We start from the raw sequence: 17,443 nt of genomic DNA, 5'->3' as shown, positions 1-17,443 counted from the left end.
GAAACACACAGTGAAATACATCTTTTGTTGTCGTGTTCTGGGGGCAGCCCGCAAGTGTCGCCACACTTCCAGTGCCAACATAGCATGCCCACAACTTCCTAACCCATAAGTCTTTGGAATGTTGAGGAAACTGGAACCACCCGGAGGAAAACCACACAGACACGGGGAGAACATACAAAACTCCTTACAGACAGTGGCTGGAATTGAACCCGGGTCGCTGGCGCTGTAATAGCGTTACGCTAACTGCTACACTACCATGCTAGATTAATTAGTTCGGCACAACATGGTGGACCAAAGAGCCTGTTCCTATGCTGTATTGTTCTATGTTTTGTGTTCTAAGAACCATGATCAAGTGCTAGAAGGTGGGATTAGGCTAGATGGTTCTTTTTGGACATCATGAAGATTAATGGCTGAATGGCCCCCTTCTGTAATGAAAGCAGACAATGTTGGAAATATTGAACAGGTCAGGCAGCGTCTGTGGAGGCAGAAACAAAGTTTCAGGTCAATGGCCTTTCTTCAGAACTGGGAAGATTAGAAATCAAATATGTTTGAAGTTGCAGAGAAGGGGAGGGGTGGAGAGAAAAAAGGAACGTCGGTGTGGTAAATTCTGTCTGAGGTTCTTCATTTGCAGACTCCAGCTGACAGTCTCTTCCCAAGAATCGTAAAGTCTTTCCACTATTACATTCAGTCACAGCCCACAAACTATTCAGACTGCCAATCACTGAGTGACGTAATGCTGCATTCACCTTGAAGGAAATGCCAAAAACACACACCTACAACTTCTTTTTGCACTTTGAAAGGTTACATACCCTCTGCTGAGGCATGGAATGAAATCAGAGTTGTAATCGCATTGTTAAAAAGATCAATCAAGATTTTGTAAGATTCCTGAAGTGGAATTTGAACCAAAAAGCCTGGGATTCAGAGACAAGAAAGCTAAATGTCCCCCACTGAGCCACAAACATTTTAAAAGGGAAGGTGATACACACCACCCGGGTAATGAAGACTCAAGTCTAACCCAACATCTGCCATTGTGTTTACAGTGACACTAAGCTTAACTGTGGAGACTTGGTAGAAATAAGGGGAAGACGAACAGAGTTTCACAGTTTAGGTCCCACTAAATAATGTCAATTGCATTAGAGTGGGAGGAAAGGACTTATAAGGATGATTCAATGTGTCCTCATTAAATACCTGCTAATTTAAGAGACAGCTCACACGTGCCAGTCATCACCAAAAATCTTGAATTAAGAATGGAATTTATTGCACCATTATTGAAGAACTTACGATTCTCCAACACCTAAAGAGCCTGGAGGTTCAGACACAACCCTGAATTAAACTGTAGGCACCACTGAGGCTGCATTTTGCAATCTTACCTGCTGTCTAACAGACAGCAGACTGAGAACAACAAAGCTGCAATAGTGGATGTAACAAACACACCCTAACTCTGACTTGGTAATCACTCAGTCACAATGCAGAATATTAACACTGGTGACAGGAGACATACCTATTTCTGGACAGCACTGGTAAAACGGACACTCAAAGGGCAGCTACTTGGTACAGTATAAAGCTCCCTTTATAATGTCCCATCAGACATTCCCAAGGGAAAGCACAAGAGAGAACTGGTTGTGCAATTGCAAATGTTTGATCCCACTGAAGAGAGTAAGGATGGCCTCCTGCTGACTACTTGTGCTGTGGCCCTGACAAGAAAATGAAGCTCTTCAACCTGTACCCACGGCTGGAAGGAGCATTGACAAAATCCTAAAATATTTTGACTCAAAGTCAAAATCGAGTTCATTGTTGTATGCACATGTACACGTATGCACAGATGCAATGTAAAACAAAACTTACATCACAGGCACAAAGCATCAGATAAGCAGCATACACAAGCATTCAGCACTCCCTGGCTTGCAAGGAAGTTGCCACACTGGTGAACTGGAAAGCTGGTGGGGAGTCTATGTTTCATCCCAACATTAGTTCAGAGGAGGCAACCCTGCTCTTCACAAAGCACATTGGTACTGAAAGTTCCCATTCTCCAAGAATTGCCTGCACTTCACATCCCAATTTTTATAAGTGACTTGGATGAGGATGTGGAAGGGTGGGTGAGTAAGTTTGCAGATGACACGAAGGTTGGTGCTGTTGTGGATAGTGTAGAACGTTGCTGCAGGTTACAACAGAACACTGATAGGAGAGCTGGGCTGAGAAGTGGCAGATGGAGTTCAACCCAGAAAAGTGTGAAATGATACACTTTGGAAGATCAAACTTGAAGGCAGAATATAGGGGTAATGGCAGTGTGGAGGAACAGAGGGATCTTGGGGGTCCACATCCATAGATACCGCAAGGTTGCCACACAGGTTGATAGGGCTGTTAAGAAGGTGGATGGTGTGTTGGCCTTCATTAGTCGGGGTATTGAGTTCAAGAGCCGCGACATAATGTTGCAGCTCTATAAAGCTCTGGTTAGACCACACTTGGAGTATTATGTTCAGTTCTGGTCGTCTCATTATAGGAAGGATGCGGAAGCTTTAGAGAGGGTGCAGAGGAGATTTACCAGGATGCTGCCTGGATTGGAGAGCATGTCTTGTGAGGATAGGTTGAGCAAGCAAAGGCATTCTCTTTGGAGAGAAGGATGATGAGAGGTGACTTGATAGAGGTGTACAAGATGATAAGAGGCATAGATTGAGTGGACAGTCAGAGACTTTTTCCCAGGGTGAAAATGGCTAACATGAGGGGGCATAATTTTAAGGTGAAGGAGGAAGGTATAGGGGGATGTCAGATAGGTTTTTTACAGAGAGTGGTGGGTGCGTGGAACGCACTGCCAGCAGAGGTTGTGGGGGCAGATACATTAGGGACATTTAAGAGACTCAGATAGGCACATGAATGATGGAAAAATGGAGGGCTATGTGGGAGAGAAGGGTTAGATAGATCTTAGAGCAGGATAAAATGTCGGCACAACATTGTGGGCCCAAGGGCCTGTACTGTGCTGCAGTGTTTTATGTTCTAATCCAGAGACACCGCAACAGAACAAGCTCATCTACACTGTGCTAGCTTTAGATAAAAGTGATTGCTTTTCATGATGTTTAATTTTCTTTAGTTAAACTTTCCCACAGTAAAGGAGCCTAATTTAATGAAAAAAAGGGGTTAGATTCAGAATAAAGCTTTCTCTACACTGTGCCATCACACTCTTCCAGGGCAGGAACAGCATGGGTTAGATCCAGAGTAGAATTCACTCTACATTGTCCTATCACAAGCTCCTAGGGCAAGGAAACATGCCTGAGGTAGGGACAGCACAGGTGAGATACAGAATAAAGCTCTCTCTGCAATGCACCCTCACACAATCCCAGGGCTGGGACTGCACTGGTTAGACACAAGAGTAATGCTCCCACCTTACTGTCCCATCACACATTCCCAGGGCAGGAACAATGTGGGGAGAGTGCCGCACAGAGCAGTTGTATGCAATGGGTTTTTAAGTTGTTTCAGGACTCCTGGGCCACCTGCCTTTTCTGTGGCCTGGAGGAGTCCACATTCCATGTTGATATGGAATGTGAGAGGCTGCAGACACTGTTTTTGTATTTGAAAGGGCTGCTTCTCAAGTTCTGGTCACTCATCAGTCCCACGTTCCTGATTTTTGGGAACCTGGTGCAGAGGGGCTGAGTCAGTCAGGTGACCCCTCTCAGTCTATTTCTGGGTCTGGCCAGAGTGGCCATTCACAGGTCCAGACAGCAGACCATCAGGGGTCTGTCTAAGCTGACTGCCTGCCCCTCTTCCAAGGTGCATCCTTGCCCAGTTGTCCATGAAAAGGGAACACACGGTGTTCACTGACTCACTGGAGCCCTCCCAGATCCGTTTGACTCCACCAGGCTGGAGTGCATCTTGGACAGCAAGGATCACATTTTAATCTAAAAATGTTGGGAGTATTATAAATAAGTATAAAAGTAAGTAAGTAAATATCTTTTTAAATTGCATGGCTCTTTGGGGAAGGTCCACAGTTTAGTTGAAAATTAAACTGTGGGACGAATTAGTTGAAATTTATGTTAAGACACCATGAACTGTTTACTTAAAGTTTGTAAATAAATGAAAACTGATAATGTGCTAATGTTAAGTAATGGGAATAACATGACTTGTTATGAAAATGTTGACTTGAACATTTCCGTTTCAGAATGTTTATGAGAAAAAGCATATTTTGAAATAAAACAAGTGAGAAACAGAGTAAATCTCCTGCTACACTGGTCAAACACTTCCTGGACAGAGATGGCATGTGTTGGTTATAGAGTCAAGCTCCCTTTACATTGTCAAAAAGCAAAAAAAAAAACTGCAGATGTTGGAAATCTGAAATAAAAATAGAAAACTCTGGAAATACTCAGCAGGTCAGTCAACATCTGTGGAGAGAGAAAGAGGTTGATATACCAGCCAGCTTACAGGAGAAGTTTTCAGAGTAGCTGAATCATTCAAAGCATACAGCTGAGGCCCAAACACTGCAGGTACCAACATTGCAAACATGAGCAACGTGACTGGGTCTTTATAAAGAAAGAATGTCCCTGTAGGATTAGTTACTATTATCTGGGAAAACGGCCAGCATTTGGAAAAGATTCATCTCAGGAGACCCAGTCAACCAAAACCAAAGTAAATCCAAGGAGGTTCAGCTGAGAAATGAAAGATAACAGCCTGAGCAGGAGAGACAATAAGCCCCTGTAATTACAGACCACTGTGGACATTCCCTGCTAGTGGCTGATTGCAGTCTCACATCAGTTGTATTTAGGTTGCTGCAATCACTTGAACTGGCTGATTGGGGATAGGAGATTTTTCTGCTCTGTGTCACACAATTCCCATTCCAAATTCAGTGGGTAGACATAGTCTCTGGTTCTTCAGAGATGACTCATTAAACATTTCAAAACACATTTTTTTCCAAAACTGCAAAGTTCCACTGGCTTCAGAAGACACGTGGTCAAATTAACATTGTCGCCCATTTAGCTGTGAGTTTCAGGAAAGACCTATTATTAGATTCAGTCCTGAGGGACAGTATAATTATCCAGAAAGGCATAGATTAATTAGAGTCAGCTCGAATTTATTAAGGGAAGATCATATCTGGCTAACATTTGAGTTTTTTGAGGAGATAATATGGAGGGTTGTTGAAGGTGGTGTTTTTGATGTGGTCTACATGAGTCTCAGCAAGGCTTTTGACAGGTTCCCACATGCCAGGCAGACCAATAAAGTAAAATTACACAGGATCCAAAGGGGGCCAGATTGGATCCAAAATTGGCCCAGTGGCAGGAAGCAAAGCATGGGCAAAAAACGGTGAAAGCATGGGCATAAATCCTCTTGGTCACCCCTTCAGAAAACTCAAACAAGTGGGCTGGCCAATCTTCTTGAGACAGGAAGGCTGTTTCCACAAGTCTCAGTACTTGGTCCATTCCTGTCTGTTGTACACATTAATTATATAGACTTAAATGCAGAGGGCATGATAAGTAAGCGAAGCTTGCAGATGATACAAAAATTGGTTGTGTGGTTGACAGTGTGGTGAAAAGCTTTGGACTGTGGGAGAGTTTCAATTAACTGATCAGCTGGACTGAAATGTGGCAAATAGAAAAGAGAAATGTGAGATAATGCGTCTGGCATTCTTTCCTATATTAGTTAAGCATAGAATATAAGAGCAGTAAGATTATAGAACCATAAAACAATACAGCACAATACAGGCCCTTCAGCCCACCATGTTGTGCCGCCCTTCAAACCACACCTAAGACTATCTAACCCCTTCCTCCCACATATCCCTCTATCTTAAATTCCTCCATATGCTTATCTAACAATCTCTTGAACTTGACCAACGTATCAGCCTCCACCACCACCCCAGGCAGCACATTCCATGCACCAACCACTCTCTGGGTGAAAAACCTCCCTCTGACATCTCCCTTGAACTTCTCACCATTACCTTAAAGCCATGTCCTCTTGCTTTGAGCATTGGTGCCCTGGGAAAGAGGTGCTAGCTGTCCACTCTATCTATTCCTCTTAATATCTTGTATACTTCTATCATGTCTCTCCTCATTCTCCTTCTCTCCAATGAGTAAAGCCCTAGCTCCTTTAGTCTCTCCTCATAATCCATCTCTAATCCAGGCAGCGTCCTGGTAAATCTCCTCTGCATCCTTTCCAACGCCTCCACATCCGGAGTTCAGGTGAAGACACACTGGGGTGTGGAGGCATACTGTCTATTTTGATGGCTCCTTTGTTCCTCCCAACTTGGGTGAGGGTAAGATTGTTGATGTTGACCTGAAGACATCTGGGAGAGAGATGGGGTAAAATGTCCAGCTAGAGTCCCTGATACTGATCTCTGTTATATTCTAGGCTGATACACTCTGTGCAGTGCTGAGGGAGTTCTGCACATTCAGAGGGGCAGTACTGAGGGAGAGCTGCACTGTTATAAATACAGGACTGAGGAAGCGCTGCACTGTGGGAGGGGCAGTACTGAGGGAGTGCTGTACTTTCAAAGGGGCAGTACTCAGGGTGTGCTGCACTGTCAGGTGGGCAGTAGTGAGGGAGTACTGCATTATCAGAGGGGCAGTACTGAGAAAGTACAGCACTGTCAGAGGGGCAGTACTGAGGAAGCAATGCATCTTCAGAGGGGTAAAACTGAGGCAGTACTGCATTGCTGGGTGCTGCACTATAAGAAGGCATAGCTAAAGTAGAGGCGCACTGATGGCAGGAGCTGTCTTTTGGATGAAGCATTAAACTAAGTCCCCGCCTGTCCTCTCAGATGAATGGGAATTTCTCCCACCTCTCTCCAAGATGTCCTCAGGTCAACCTGAGCAACCTTATCCTCACCCAAGTTCAGCAGAGCAAAGGCCAGTATTTCAAAGAAAGACAGGGTTGTCCTCAGTGTGACTCGTCTCTCAACCCACTTCACTAGAACAGATTATCTGGTTTTTACAACACTGCTGGCTGCGAGAGTTTACTTTACAGAGAATTAGTGGCCCTCTTTTGCCTGCAACAGTTGACCACACTTGTTGGCTGTGAAGCCTCTGTGACACACTGAGGGGATGAGAAAGGCGCTATAGAAATTCAAGTCATTGAATCATACAGCTCAGAAACAGCCCCTTCAGCCCAACTGGTCCATGCTGACCAAAATGCCCATCTAAGCTAGTCCAACTTGCCTGCCTTTGGCTCATATCCCTCTCAACCTTTCCCATCCCATACCTGTCCAAGAGCCTTCCAAGTCTTCCTTTTGAAATAAAATGTGGCCACAATACTGGGTGCTGATAGAAGCAAAGAGTAAAGCAGTTTCTCACCGTTACAGGCATGTCCCTCGACTTGATGACCCTCTCTACAAATGCACTGACCGGAGGGTGGTCCCCATGTCCCATCCGTGCCGCACTGCCTCTGCAGGACACCCTTCGGTAACGAGTTGTTCACACAATGGCCAGTTATCAGCTCCCCACTCCCTGTGACATGGGGAAACACAGCCAGGTCCTGATGGATCTGAGGACATCTCTTGTAGTAGATCCTGAAAGAGCTGAGCAGGAGGCAAGGCCCAATGTAATCAAAACCCAGTATAAACTTAGAATGGTGCACCAGACCCAGACTCTTGCCCCTGACTGTGTTGAGCTTCTCCCTCAGAAGCGACCAGTTAATGGGCCCATCGAGGAACTCATTGGGAAAGTACTCCGTCCCTCTGATTGGGATCCTGACTGATAGCCGGGGATGGGGTCTGACATAATAATCATCAGTCTGGAAGAAATACAGATTGAAACTCTCCCCACATTCCCCTGACTGCAGGCAGGTTGAGAGGGCAAACTTCAGGTCCAGGAAGAGGTGGCGAGCATCCCCAGTGAGAATTGGATTCGTCCACAAGACTGCAGTCATTTGCTGAACGTTGACTTCTGTTGGACAGCTTTGATACACCGAGTGCGATGAATCGCTCTCCAGGGCAAAAGTATTGAATGCCCACTGTGGGTAGAAAACACAGGGCAGCTGTTACAATTAACAATCTCATCCACAGTACAGCAGAAAATACAGCTAAGGCTTATACTAAGAGGAAGTTAGTTCTGTATCTAAATTGTGTTATCTGTGCTGGAAGTGTGTGAAGGAATAGTGTAGAAAAAACTTCATTCTGTATCTAACCTTATTTTTTGAAAAATAAGTTTATTTACACAGCATTCATCATAATATATACATGGTTCTCAAATTAAAACATGACATCCTTGCCCTGGGACTGCAAAGGGAGCTTTACTCTGTATCTAATCCTTGCTATCCCTGCCTTGGGTGGGACAGTGGAGAGGGAACTTTACTCTGTGTCTAACCCCAGGAGTGTAGAGTGTAAGAGGAGCTTTATTGTTGATCCATAACATGCTGTCCCTGCCCAAGGAGTGTGCGATGGGACAATGTAGTGAGCTTTCCTCTGTATCTAACCCATGCTGTGCCTGCCCTGGAAGTGTTTGTTGGGTCAGGGCAGTGGGAGCTCTACTCTGTGTCTAACCTATGCTTGTTCCTGGTCTGGGAGTGTTGCAGATCCTTCCTCCCTGTCTCATTAAATATCCAACAAATCATCTCGATTAGGGATGATCTGTTAATGCAAATTGTAATTGGATTGTTCTGAACAAAATGATGTTTCAAAAACAAGGATTGGAAGTCTGTGCAGAGGAGGATGGGGCAGGAGAAGGAATTACTGACTTACCTTTGCATTGTTTTCAACGGGTATGAAGCTGGTCCTCGAGTCAAAGACGTCCACTGTAAAAAGAAAGTGTTTCTACCTCAACAGTGGCATCCATTCATGACAACCTCTCCTGGCTGCTGGTAACTCTATCTGTGTTATATACAAACCCTCTAGCACAGGAGTTAAGGTGAGCCCCTCACCTACCAGTACAAACCAGCCCAGAGCTAATTAGGGATCAAACCTCAGGGAGAATTAGTCACTGTGTGTGGGTTACTACCAGTCCAGGTGGTGACCAGTCAAGACAACAAGGACAATATTTGTATATACCCAATTGGTGTGACTATGCAGGTCAATATGTTCATGTACCAGTTCCCATGTGCCAAGTCTCACAGGGGACAGGAAATAAAGCTACGCTGGCTCTTTCATTTGAAACCTTCTATTGCTTCACTCCCTGTTTCCTGGCTCTTACTGAGGCACCCTGCCATCTCTTGATGCTTCAACATCCTGACCCGGTCCAGGCACCAAGTGTCTTCCTTGCCCTCTTTGTTCCGCTCCCCTGAAAGAAAACCACAGTCAGCTGGCAGTGTACAGATCAGGTGAGAGGCTGGTGGAGGAACTATCAAGGTGGGCAAAACAGAGAGGTGGGGGGTGGAGGGTAGATGGGGGGTGAAATTAGCATAACTAGGAAGAAAGGTGGAACAAGCCATCGCAGAAGTTGTCTAAGCATTTACAGCCTTTCTGGAGCAGGAGTAGCTACTCTTAATAGCAAATGGTGCAGGTAGATGGTTTATCCGCCAATGACACTCAAGGCCAGTGGCTGGGCATCACTTGAGGTCTTCCCTAGCTCCAACTGTGCTTGATGTAATGATTGAGCATCTCCAACAAGTCATGGAAGATACTGGAATTGCACAGCAGGTCAGATAACATCCGATGAAAGGTCGTCATACTGAAATGTTAACTGTTTCTCCCTCTGCAGATGCTGCCTGACCCGCTGAGTATTTCCAGCATTTTCTGACCTTGTTTCATATCTGGCCACACAATGAGGCAAAGTCATGGACTACATAGCACTCCTGGGACATCTGAAAATTGGGATAAGCTGTTCAACCCACCAAAGAGCTCGCTGAGGAGAAATAAAGAAATACTTGCATGTATCTAAGCAGCCCTCAGAACATCCCAAAGCATGTTGCAGCCAAAAATATCTGGAGCAATGCCACTGACTTAATATTAGAAGCACAGCAGGCAATTGTGCACAGCAAGATGTCATAAATGTTGATCAGATCAGGATCAGATAATCTGTTTTTGGCAGCTGTTCAAGGAGTAAATATTGACCAAAGAGATAGAGGAAAACCTCTCCACTCTTTTAAACATAGGGACCATGGGACTTTTTTTTACATCTAGCTGAAAGGCAAAATAGAACTTGTTTAATGTCTCATGCTTAATGATGCCTTCACCCCAACTCCTACAGTACTGCCCCTCTGACAATGCAGCACTCCCTCCTTACTGCCCAAACAGTGTAGAACTCCCTTGGTACTACTACCTGTCCAATAGTGCAGCACTCCCTTCATACCACCCCTCTGTCAGTGCTGCACTCCCTTAGTACTGCGCCGCTGTCAGTGCTGCACTCCCTCAGTACTGCCCCTCTGACCTGCACTCCCTCAGTACTGCCCCTGTGACTGTCCTGAACTCCCTCAGTACTGCCCCTCTGACTGTCCTGCACTCCCTCAGTACTGCCCCTCTGACTGTCCTGCACTCCCTCAGTACTGCCCCTCTGACTGTCCTGCACTCCCTCAGTACTGCCCCTCTGACTGTCCTGCACTCCCTCAATACTGCCCCCTGACTGTCCTGCACTCCCTCAGTACTGCCCCTCTGACTGTCCTGCAGTCCCTCAGTACTGCCCCTCTGACAGTACTGCACTCCCTCAGTACTGCCCCTCCAACAGTGATATATTCCCTCAGTACTGATCCTCTGACAGTGTCTTTACTACTGGCCCTCTGGTAGTGTGGTGCTCCCACAACACTGCTCCTCCAGCAGTGCGATACTCCTTCAGTACTGACCTTCGAATAATGCACCGCTATCTCAGTACTGTCCCCCAGTGAGACCTCCCTATATTGCCCCTTCAACTATGAAGCTTAGATCTACAGAGAGAGAGAGAGAGAGTGCAACCCACAAAGTCACCACTGATGTTGTTCAGAGTTACACGGCAAAATTAAACATGTAAAATTATTAGCATGTGTGCCTTCTGTATAGTCCATACAACAAACTTACCTCTGGTCTGAATATAACCAAAGAGATCAGTAGGTGGCAATGCCTTACCTTCATTGTGCCAGTGCTGTGTTGCTGGCTTCACACACTGTAAAACACACCACAACACCAAGCAAAAGTCCAGAGGACGAGGCAGAGCCATGGCTGAGGCAGCTCTCACTTAGGCAATGCCACGGAGTGAATCACAGGCTAATTTTGTTACCAAGCATCAAATATCAGCTAGTCCCAGGAAGGAGGTGTGAAGCTTGAACCGCCCACAAATAAAAAATTGAGATGGAAATTTGTTGCAATGGAACTGTTTACTTAACTCAGAGGAACATTTTTTAAATTTGGCCGCCAGCCTCTCAGCTGTAATTCCCACCACCTTCCCTGCAATGTAAAACTAGCTTAATAATCTCCTTCCTTGTTCGGAAGAGGGCTTTCCAACCTGAAACATTAACTTGGTTTCTCCTTCCACAGGTGCTGCCTGACCTGCTGAGTGTTTCCAGCATTTTCTGGTTTTATTTCAGTTTTCCAGCATCTGCAGTCCTATTTTGGATTCCCAGCCGCAGCTTGGATGCCAATGCCTCACCTGGCTGTGGGTTAATGTCCTACCCCGGATACTTGAGCACTGTCTAAAATAAAAAATTGAAATAAAACTGACATCAAATGGAAGGCTGGCGCAAGTGATGCCTCCTCTGCTGAGCTAACACTCAAACTTCAGGGAAGGGAAGGAACTTTATTTTGACTGTACTACACCAGGACAACCCTAGCACCTTCTGGCCAACAAGTATCCCTCTAAAGGAAAATCAAAACTGCAGATGCTGGGAATCTGAAATAATACCAGAAAATGCTGGTAATACTCACGCAGGTCAGGTAGCATCTGTGGAGAGAAAAAACAGATTTACATTTCAGGTTGTGAGTAGGGGACATTTGACATTGATATAGCATTGCATTAGTTGGGGCCATTACTGAAGGGGTCCCGCCCTGTTGGAGGAGCACTGTCAGAAGGCTGATACTGAGAGGTCTGTAAGAAGTGTGGTACCGAGGGAGTGCTGCACTGTTGGAGGGGCAATACTGCAGGAAAAGCTGCACTGTTGAAGTGTCACAGATCTGAAATTACAGCTGCTTCTCTTTTCAGAGATGCTGCTTGACCTGCTAGTGTTTCTAGCATTTTCTATGCAAAGTGACGCTTTCAAACATGGCAGCCAAATTTCTGCACAGCAAGATCCCACAGACAGCTTTCCACTTTCAGGGTTGGCGAAGCAAGGAACTAGAAGGCATGGGTTTAAGGTGAGAGGGGAGAGATTTAATAGGAATCTGAGGGGCAGCTTTTTCACCCAGAGGGTGGTCTGTATATGGAACAAGCTGCCAGAGGAAGTGGTTGAGGCAGGTACATTAACAACATTTAAAGGATACCTGGACAGGTACACAGGTGGGAAAGGTTTAGAGGGATATGGGCCAAATGCAGGCAAATGGGGACTAGCTTAGATGGGAATCTTCGTTGGCACAGACCAGTTGGGCTGTGAAGGGTCTGTTTCCGTGCTCGTATGACTCTCGATCATGGTCTGAACTATCTGCTCTTTTCTCATTTGTGGATACTGGTTGAGGGATAAATATTTCACCCTATGAAATTCTGCCCGAGGGGTCAGTTAGGGGCTTTGGTGTAGCAGCCACTGCCCCATCTGAAAGGTGGCCCATTGACAGTGCAAGTCCTCCCTCAGTACTGGCCACTGTAGCATTGGGCCCTGCATCTGGAACCCACTGTCTTTCTGGCCCAGAGCTGGGAGTCACCACAGCTGGAGAAAACCAGTGGCTGAGTTACATAAGGAATGGGTAGCAGGAATAGGCCACTTGGCCCCTCAAGCCCTGCTCCACCATTTAATAAGGCCGTGCATTTCTGCATCCTCGTCTCCTGGTTCCATGAGCCCTGTGATTGTCCCTCCACACAGAACAGAGACAAACACTATGGATCATCCTGCACCATGGGGCTCAGACACTATCTCCAGTAACCAGATGGCCCGTACAGAATATACAGAAGTTGCCCTAGGAACTAACAGTTCATAATTTCCTTCCAGATAAGAAACACAATGAGGAATTCAAGGAATTCCTACAATGTTTCTATTGATGTTGTAAGAGCAATCCAAATAACAGGAAATAGGAGGATTTTCCAACAGCATATAAGATAAATACCTTAGCCGTCATTGCTGTTTGAGGAGGAGACTCTATTGCCGCTCAGTTTCCTGTGCAACATTGCATAATAGTTCTACCCACTCACCAACTTCCTTCGCATGTTGTCAGATCGTGAGATCTTGCTGTGCAACAAATTGGCTGCCCCACCCCACCCCCCCTTCCTCCATTACAAGTGCAGCTGTCTCTCACTTGACTGTGGGCTGCTTTGGGACGTCCTGAGTGTAGTGAAGGGCACTGGGGAAATTTGTGTCCACCGTTCCTTATCAAACGAATCAAGTTCTTGATGTTGGACTCTCCGGAACTGAGAAGAATGAGAGGCCTACTCTCACTGAAATGGTAAGTTCTTCAAGGGCTTGACAGAGCAGCTGCAGGGAGGATGCTTCCCCCAGCTGAGGAGGGTAGAGCCGGGGTCAGAGTCTCGGAACAAGGGAGCGGCCATTTGGGACTGAATTGAGGAGAAATGTCTTTGCCCAAAGGCTCAGTCATTGAGTTTATTCAAAACAGAAAACAATAGATTCTGGATCTCAAAGGAATAGAGGGATATGGGGACAGTGCAGGAAAATGGCACAAAGGTAGATGATCGGCCCATGAGCTTGATAAATGGTGAAGCAGCTTTCAGGGATTGAATAGCTCACTCCAGTCCCCTTTTCTTATGTTCTTCTGTAACATCTTAATGATTTATGCACATGGACCCAGAATCCCTTTGGTGCCACACCAAGGCTAAACATTTAACAGTAAAAATTGGATGAAGACCTCACTCTGTCAGAGCCAGGAGGGACCTGGTGTGCAGTGGCTGTTCCACTTTTAAAGAATTCACACACAGACTCAGACAAAGCTGCCCTAAGAAGAAAGAGAAGTTGGGTGTGATCCAATGGTATAGAATTGGAAGAGGCCTGAGACCTCGTTGTAGGGTCAGAGAGAGGGGCACAGTGTGTGGGAATGGGGGATGGTGTGGTGCATGGTCCATGGAAGGATTGTTTCCTGGGATGGTGGGTTTATAGAATATAGAACTGTACAGCACAGGAACAGGCCCTATCCACCCACAATGTCTGTGCCAACCATGATGCACAGTCCAAACAAATCCCATCTGCCTGCAGGTGGTCCATATCCCACCAGTCCGTGCCTATTCATGTGCCTGTCTTAATGCCTCTTAAACATTGCCATTGTATCTGCTTCCATCATTTCCCCTGGCAGCATGTACCAGGCACCTACCACTCTCTGGGTAAAAACATACCTTGTAAATCTCCTTTAAACTTCTCCCTCTCCACCTTAAACCTATGTCCTCTAGTATTTATCATTTCCACCCTTGGAAAAAGCCTCTATCTATGTCTCTCATAACTTTATATACTTCTATCTGGTCACCCCTCAGCCTCTGACACTCCAGAGAAAGCAATCCGTTTGTCCAACCTCTCATTACAGCTAACACTCATCGAATCCAGCAGCATCCTGGTGACACCCTCTGCACCCTCTCCAAACCTTCCACATCCTTCCTGTATGGGGGAGTGACCAGAACTGCACTGGTTATTGTGTGAGAAGAGATTAGGCAGAATAAACCTGAAGAAACTTCTTCACTCAATGGATGATGAATCTTTGCAATTCACTACCAAAATGAGGGCTGTGGAGGCTCAGTCCGCTGAATAAATTCAAGACAGAGATTGATAGATTTTTAGAAATCAAGGGCAATCTAGGAATGTGGGGATAGTCAATGGCCTACTCATGCTTCTATTGCTTATGTTCTTGTGTCATCCCCTTATCCTGAGACTGCCTCAGTTCTAGACCATCTAGCCTGGGGAAAAAGCCTCTCAGCACCTACCCCTGTCAACCCCCTCTCCAATCTTGGAGGTCTCAAAGAGCATCTTAATTCTTCTAATCTACCCCAGTGGTGCAATTCAGTCTACTCATTCTCTCACTCCACTGGACCACCCAGATGAGAGTTATGAATCTATTCTGTACCGGTTCCAAGGAGAATATTCCAAGTGGAGGACTAATGAGAGGATGTGTGTAGGGAGGGTGGCCAGAGACAGACAGAATCCCTCTTGTTTCCAAGACACATTGACCGGAAGGAGGTCCTCCTTTTGTTCTTCCCCTCTTGCCTGGACAACCAGAAGTCTCACAGTCCCAAGCTGATAGTCAAAGACCTGTGGGTACTCTGAAGCAAGTTGCAGAGTCAATCCAAAGTGCTGGGATAATTGGATCACATTTCTGCTGACTTTTGTAAACTGAGGCTTCCTACTCAGGAATAACGAAAGAGGAACCGAAGCAAATAGATTTCCTAATTTCTGGTTTGTAGCTGAGTCACATGCTGAGGCAAAGCAGAGAGTGCTGACATTGCACAAGGCATAAGCCAACTGAGAGAGGAAAGGCTACCATTTTCATCACGCCACCCACAGCCAATGAAATAGCCTATATTTTAAGTACAGCCACTCTAGTAACATGGGAAATGCAGCAGCCAATTTGCACACAGCTAATTTTCAAAAGCAGCAATGTGATAATGACTTGACAATCTGTTTTGGTGAACAGATTGAGTAATAAAAGTTTTTCCCAGGTAACAGAATGCACAGTTCCTTACTTAGAATTTATTTTCCAAGTCATCTCCCATTTGAGGAAAGGGGAAGGAGATACTGCAATGTCGGTTCCAGGGTGCACGTAGTTGTTTATGTTTCCCCCACATCCATAGTCAAAAGGATCTTGCTTGGCCTCCACCTATTTCACTATTACATAAGAAATAGGAGCAGGAGTAGGCCACCTGGCCCATTGAGCCTGCTCTGCCATTCAATAAGATCATGGCTGATCTGGCTGTGGACTCAGATCCCACCTACCTGCCTTTTCCGCATAATCCTTAATTACCCGACTATGCAAAAACCTGTGTCTTAAATATATTTAATGAGGTAGCCTCTACTGCTTCCCTGGGCAGAGAATTTCATAGATTCACTACTCTCTGGGAAAAGCAGTTCCTCCTCATCTCCGTCCTAAATCTATTCCCCAGAATCTTGAAGCTATGTCCCTTAGTTCTAGTCTCACCTACCAATGGAAACAAACCTTCCTGCCTCTATCTTATCTATCCTTCATAATTTTATATGTTTTCTATAAGATCCCCTCTCATTCTTCTGAATTCCAGCGAGTATAATCCCAGGCGACTCAATCTCTCCCCATATGCTAAACCCCTCATCTCTGGAATCAACCTGGTGAACCTCCTCTGTACCACCTCCAAAGCCAGTATATCCTTCCTCAAGTAAGGAGACCAGAACTGTACGCAGTACTCCAGGTGCGGCCTCACCAATACCCTGTGCAGTTGCAGCGCAACCTCCCTGCTCTTAATTTCAATCCCTCTAGCAATGAAGACCAACATTCCATTTGCCTTCTTGATAGCCTGTTGCACCTGCAAACCAACCTTTTGCAATTCATGCAAAAGCACTTCCAAGTCCCTCCCACACAACAGCATACTGCAATCTTTCACCATTTAATTAATAATCTGATCTTTTATTTTTCCTTCCAAAGTGGATGACCTCACATCTACCAACATTGTACTCCATCTGCCAGACCCTTGCCCACTCACTTAACCTATCGATATATCTCTGAAGACTCTTCGCATCCTCTGCACAATTTGCTTTTCGACTCAATTTAGTGTCATCAACAAACTTAGATACGCTACACTCGATCCCCTCTTCCAAATCTTCTCATATCTCCATGGTGCAATGTTTCACGAAGGCTATTGGTATTATCAGGATACCTGCCACCGTGGCCATTCCCTTTTCTCTCTTCTACCTTCTGGGAAGAGATACAGGAGCTTGAAAGTCCGTACAACCAGACTCAAGAACAGCTTCTTCCCCATTGCTGTCAGACTTCTGAACCATCACCTCTTTCACATCCCCTTCCTGATGGTGCTGCCATATTCTTGGGCTTCTAATTCTCCCTCAGTTATTTTCATTACTGTCACTTCAGCATTTCTTTTTGCACTACTTCAGATTGCACTACCGTCTTTGCGCCATTCTGCTGTTTTGCCCTTGTTGTTGTATTTATTATTACCACCTATACTGTTTATTCTGTGAGCTTTGTGCAAGCAAGGAACTTCGTTGCAACCTGGTGTATATGACAGCAAAGTAATCTGAACCTGAAGAACACAAGACAATAGGAGCAGATGGAGGCCATCAGGCCCTTCAAGCCTACCCCACAATTTAACTTTAATTGCAGCTGATCTATGCTGGCCTCAACTCCTCCTCTGCATCATTTCTTTGTACCCCTCGATCTATCAAATATTTATCCACCTCCACTTTAAATACTTCTAATGATTCAGCTTCCACCACCTCCTGGGGCAGAGAATTCCATAGATTCACCACCCTCAGCGAGAAGACATTTCTACATACCTCAGTTTTAAAT

At 45.5% G+C, this 17,443-nt stretch overlaps 1 protein-coding gene across 1 annotated transcript in view; it reads right to left on the bottom strand.

Annotated features, from left to right (window-relative positions):
- LOC127586924 (tyrosine-protein kinase Mer-like) overlaps nt 1-13,166 on the bottom strand; it is a 37,318-nt gene extending 24,152 nt beyond the window's left edge. The window contains exons 1-5 of the mRNA XM_052044952.1: nt 13,152-13,166; nt 10,898-10,982; nt 9,102-9,188; nt 8,654-8,706; nt 7,320-7,926 (exon numbers count right to left, since the gene is read on the bottom strand). Of these exons, the coding sequence (XP_051900912.1) occupies nt 7,320-7,926; nt 8,654-8,706; nt 9,102-9,188; nt 10,898-10,982; nt 13,152-13,166 (847 nt within the window). The remainder of the gene's footprint in view (nt 1-7,319; nt 7,927-8,653; nt 8,707-9,101; nt 9,189-10,897; nt 10,983-13,151) is intronic.
- Nucleotides 13,167-17,443: the final 4,277 nt, after the last annotated feature.

Source organism: Pristis pectinata, chromosome 38 (assembly GCF_009764475.1).
Source record: "Pristis pectinata isolate sPriPec2 chromosome 38, sPriPec2.1.pri, whole genome shotgun sequence".
NCBI lineage: Eukaryota > Metazoa > Chordata > Chondrichthyes > Rhinopristiformes > Pristidae > Pristis > Pristis pectinata.
This window is presented reverse-complemented; position numbering and strand designations above follow the sequence as displayed.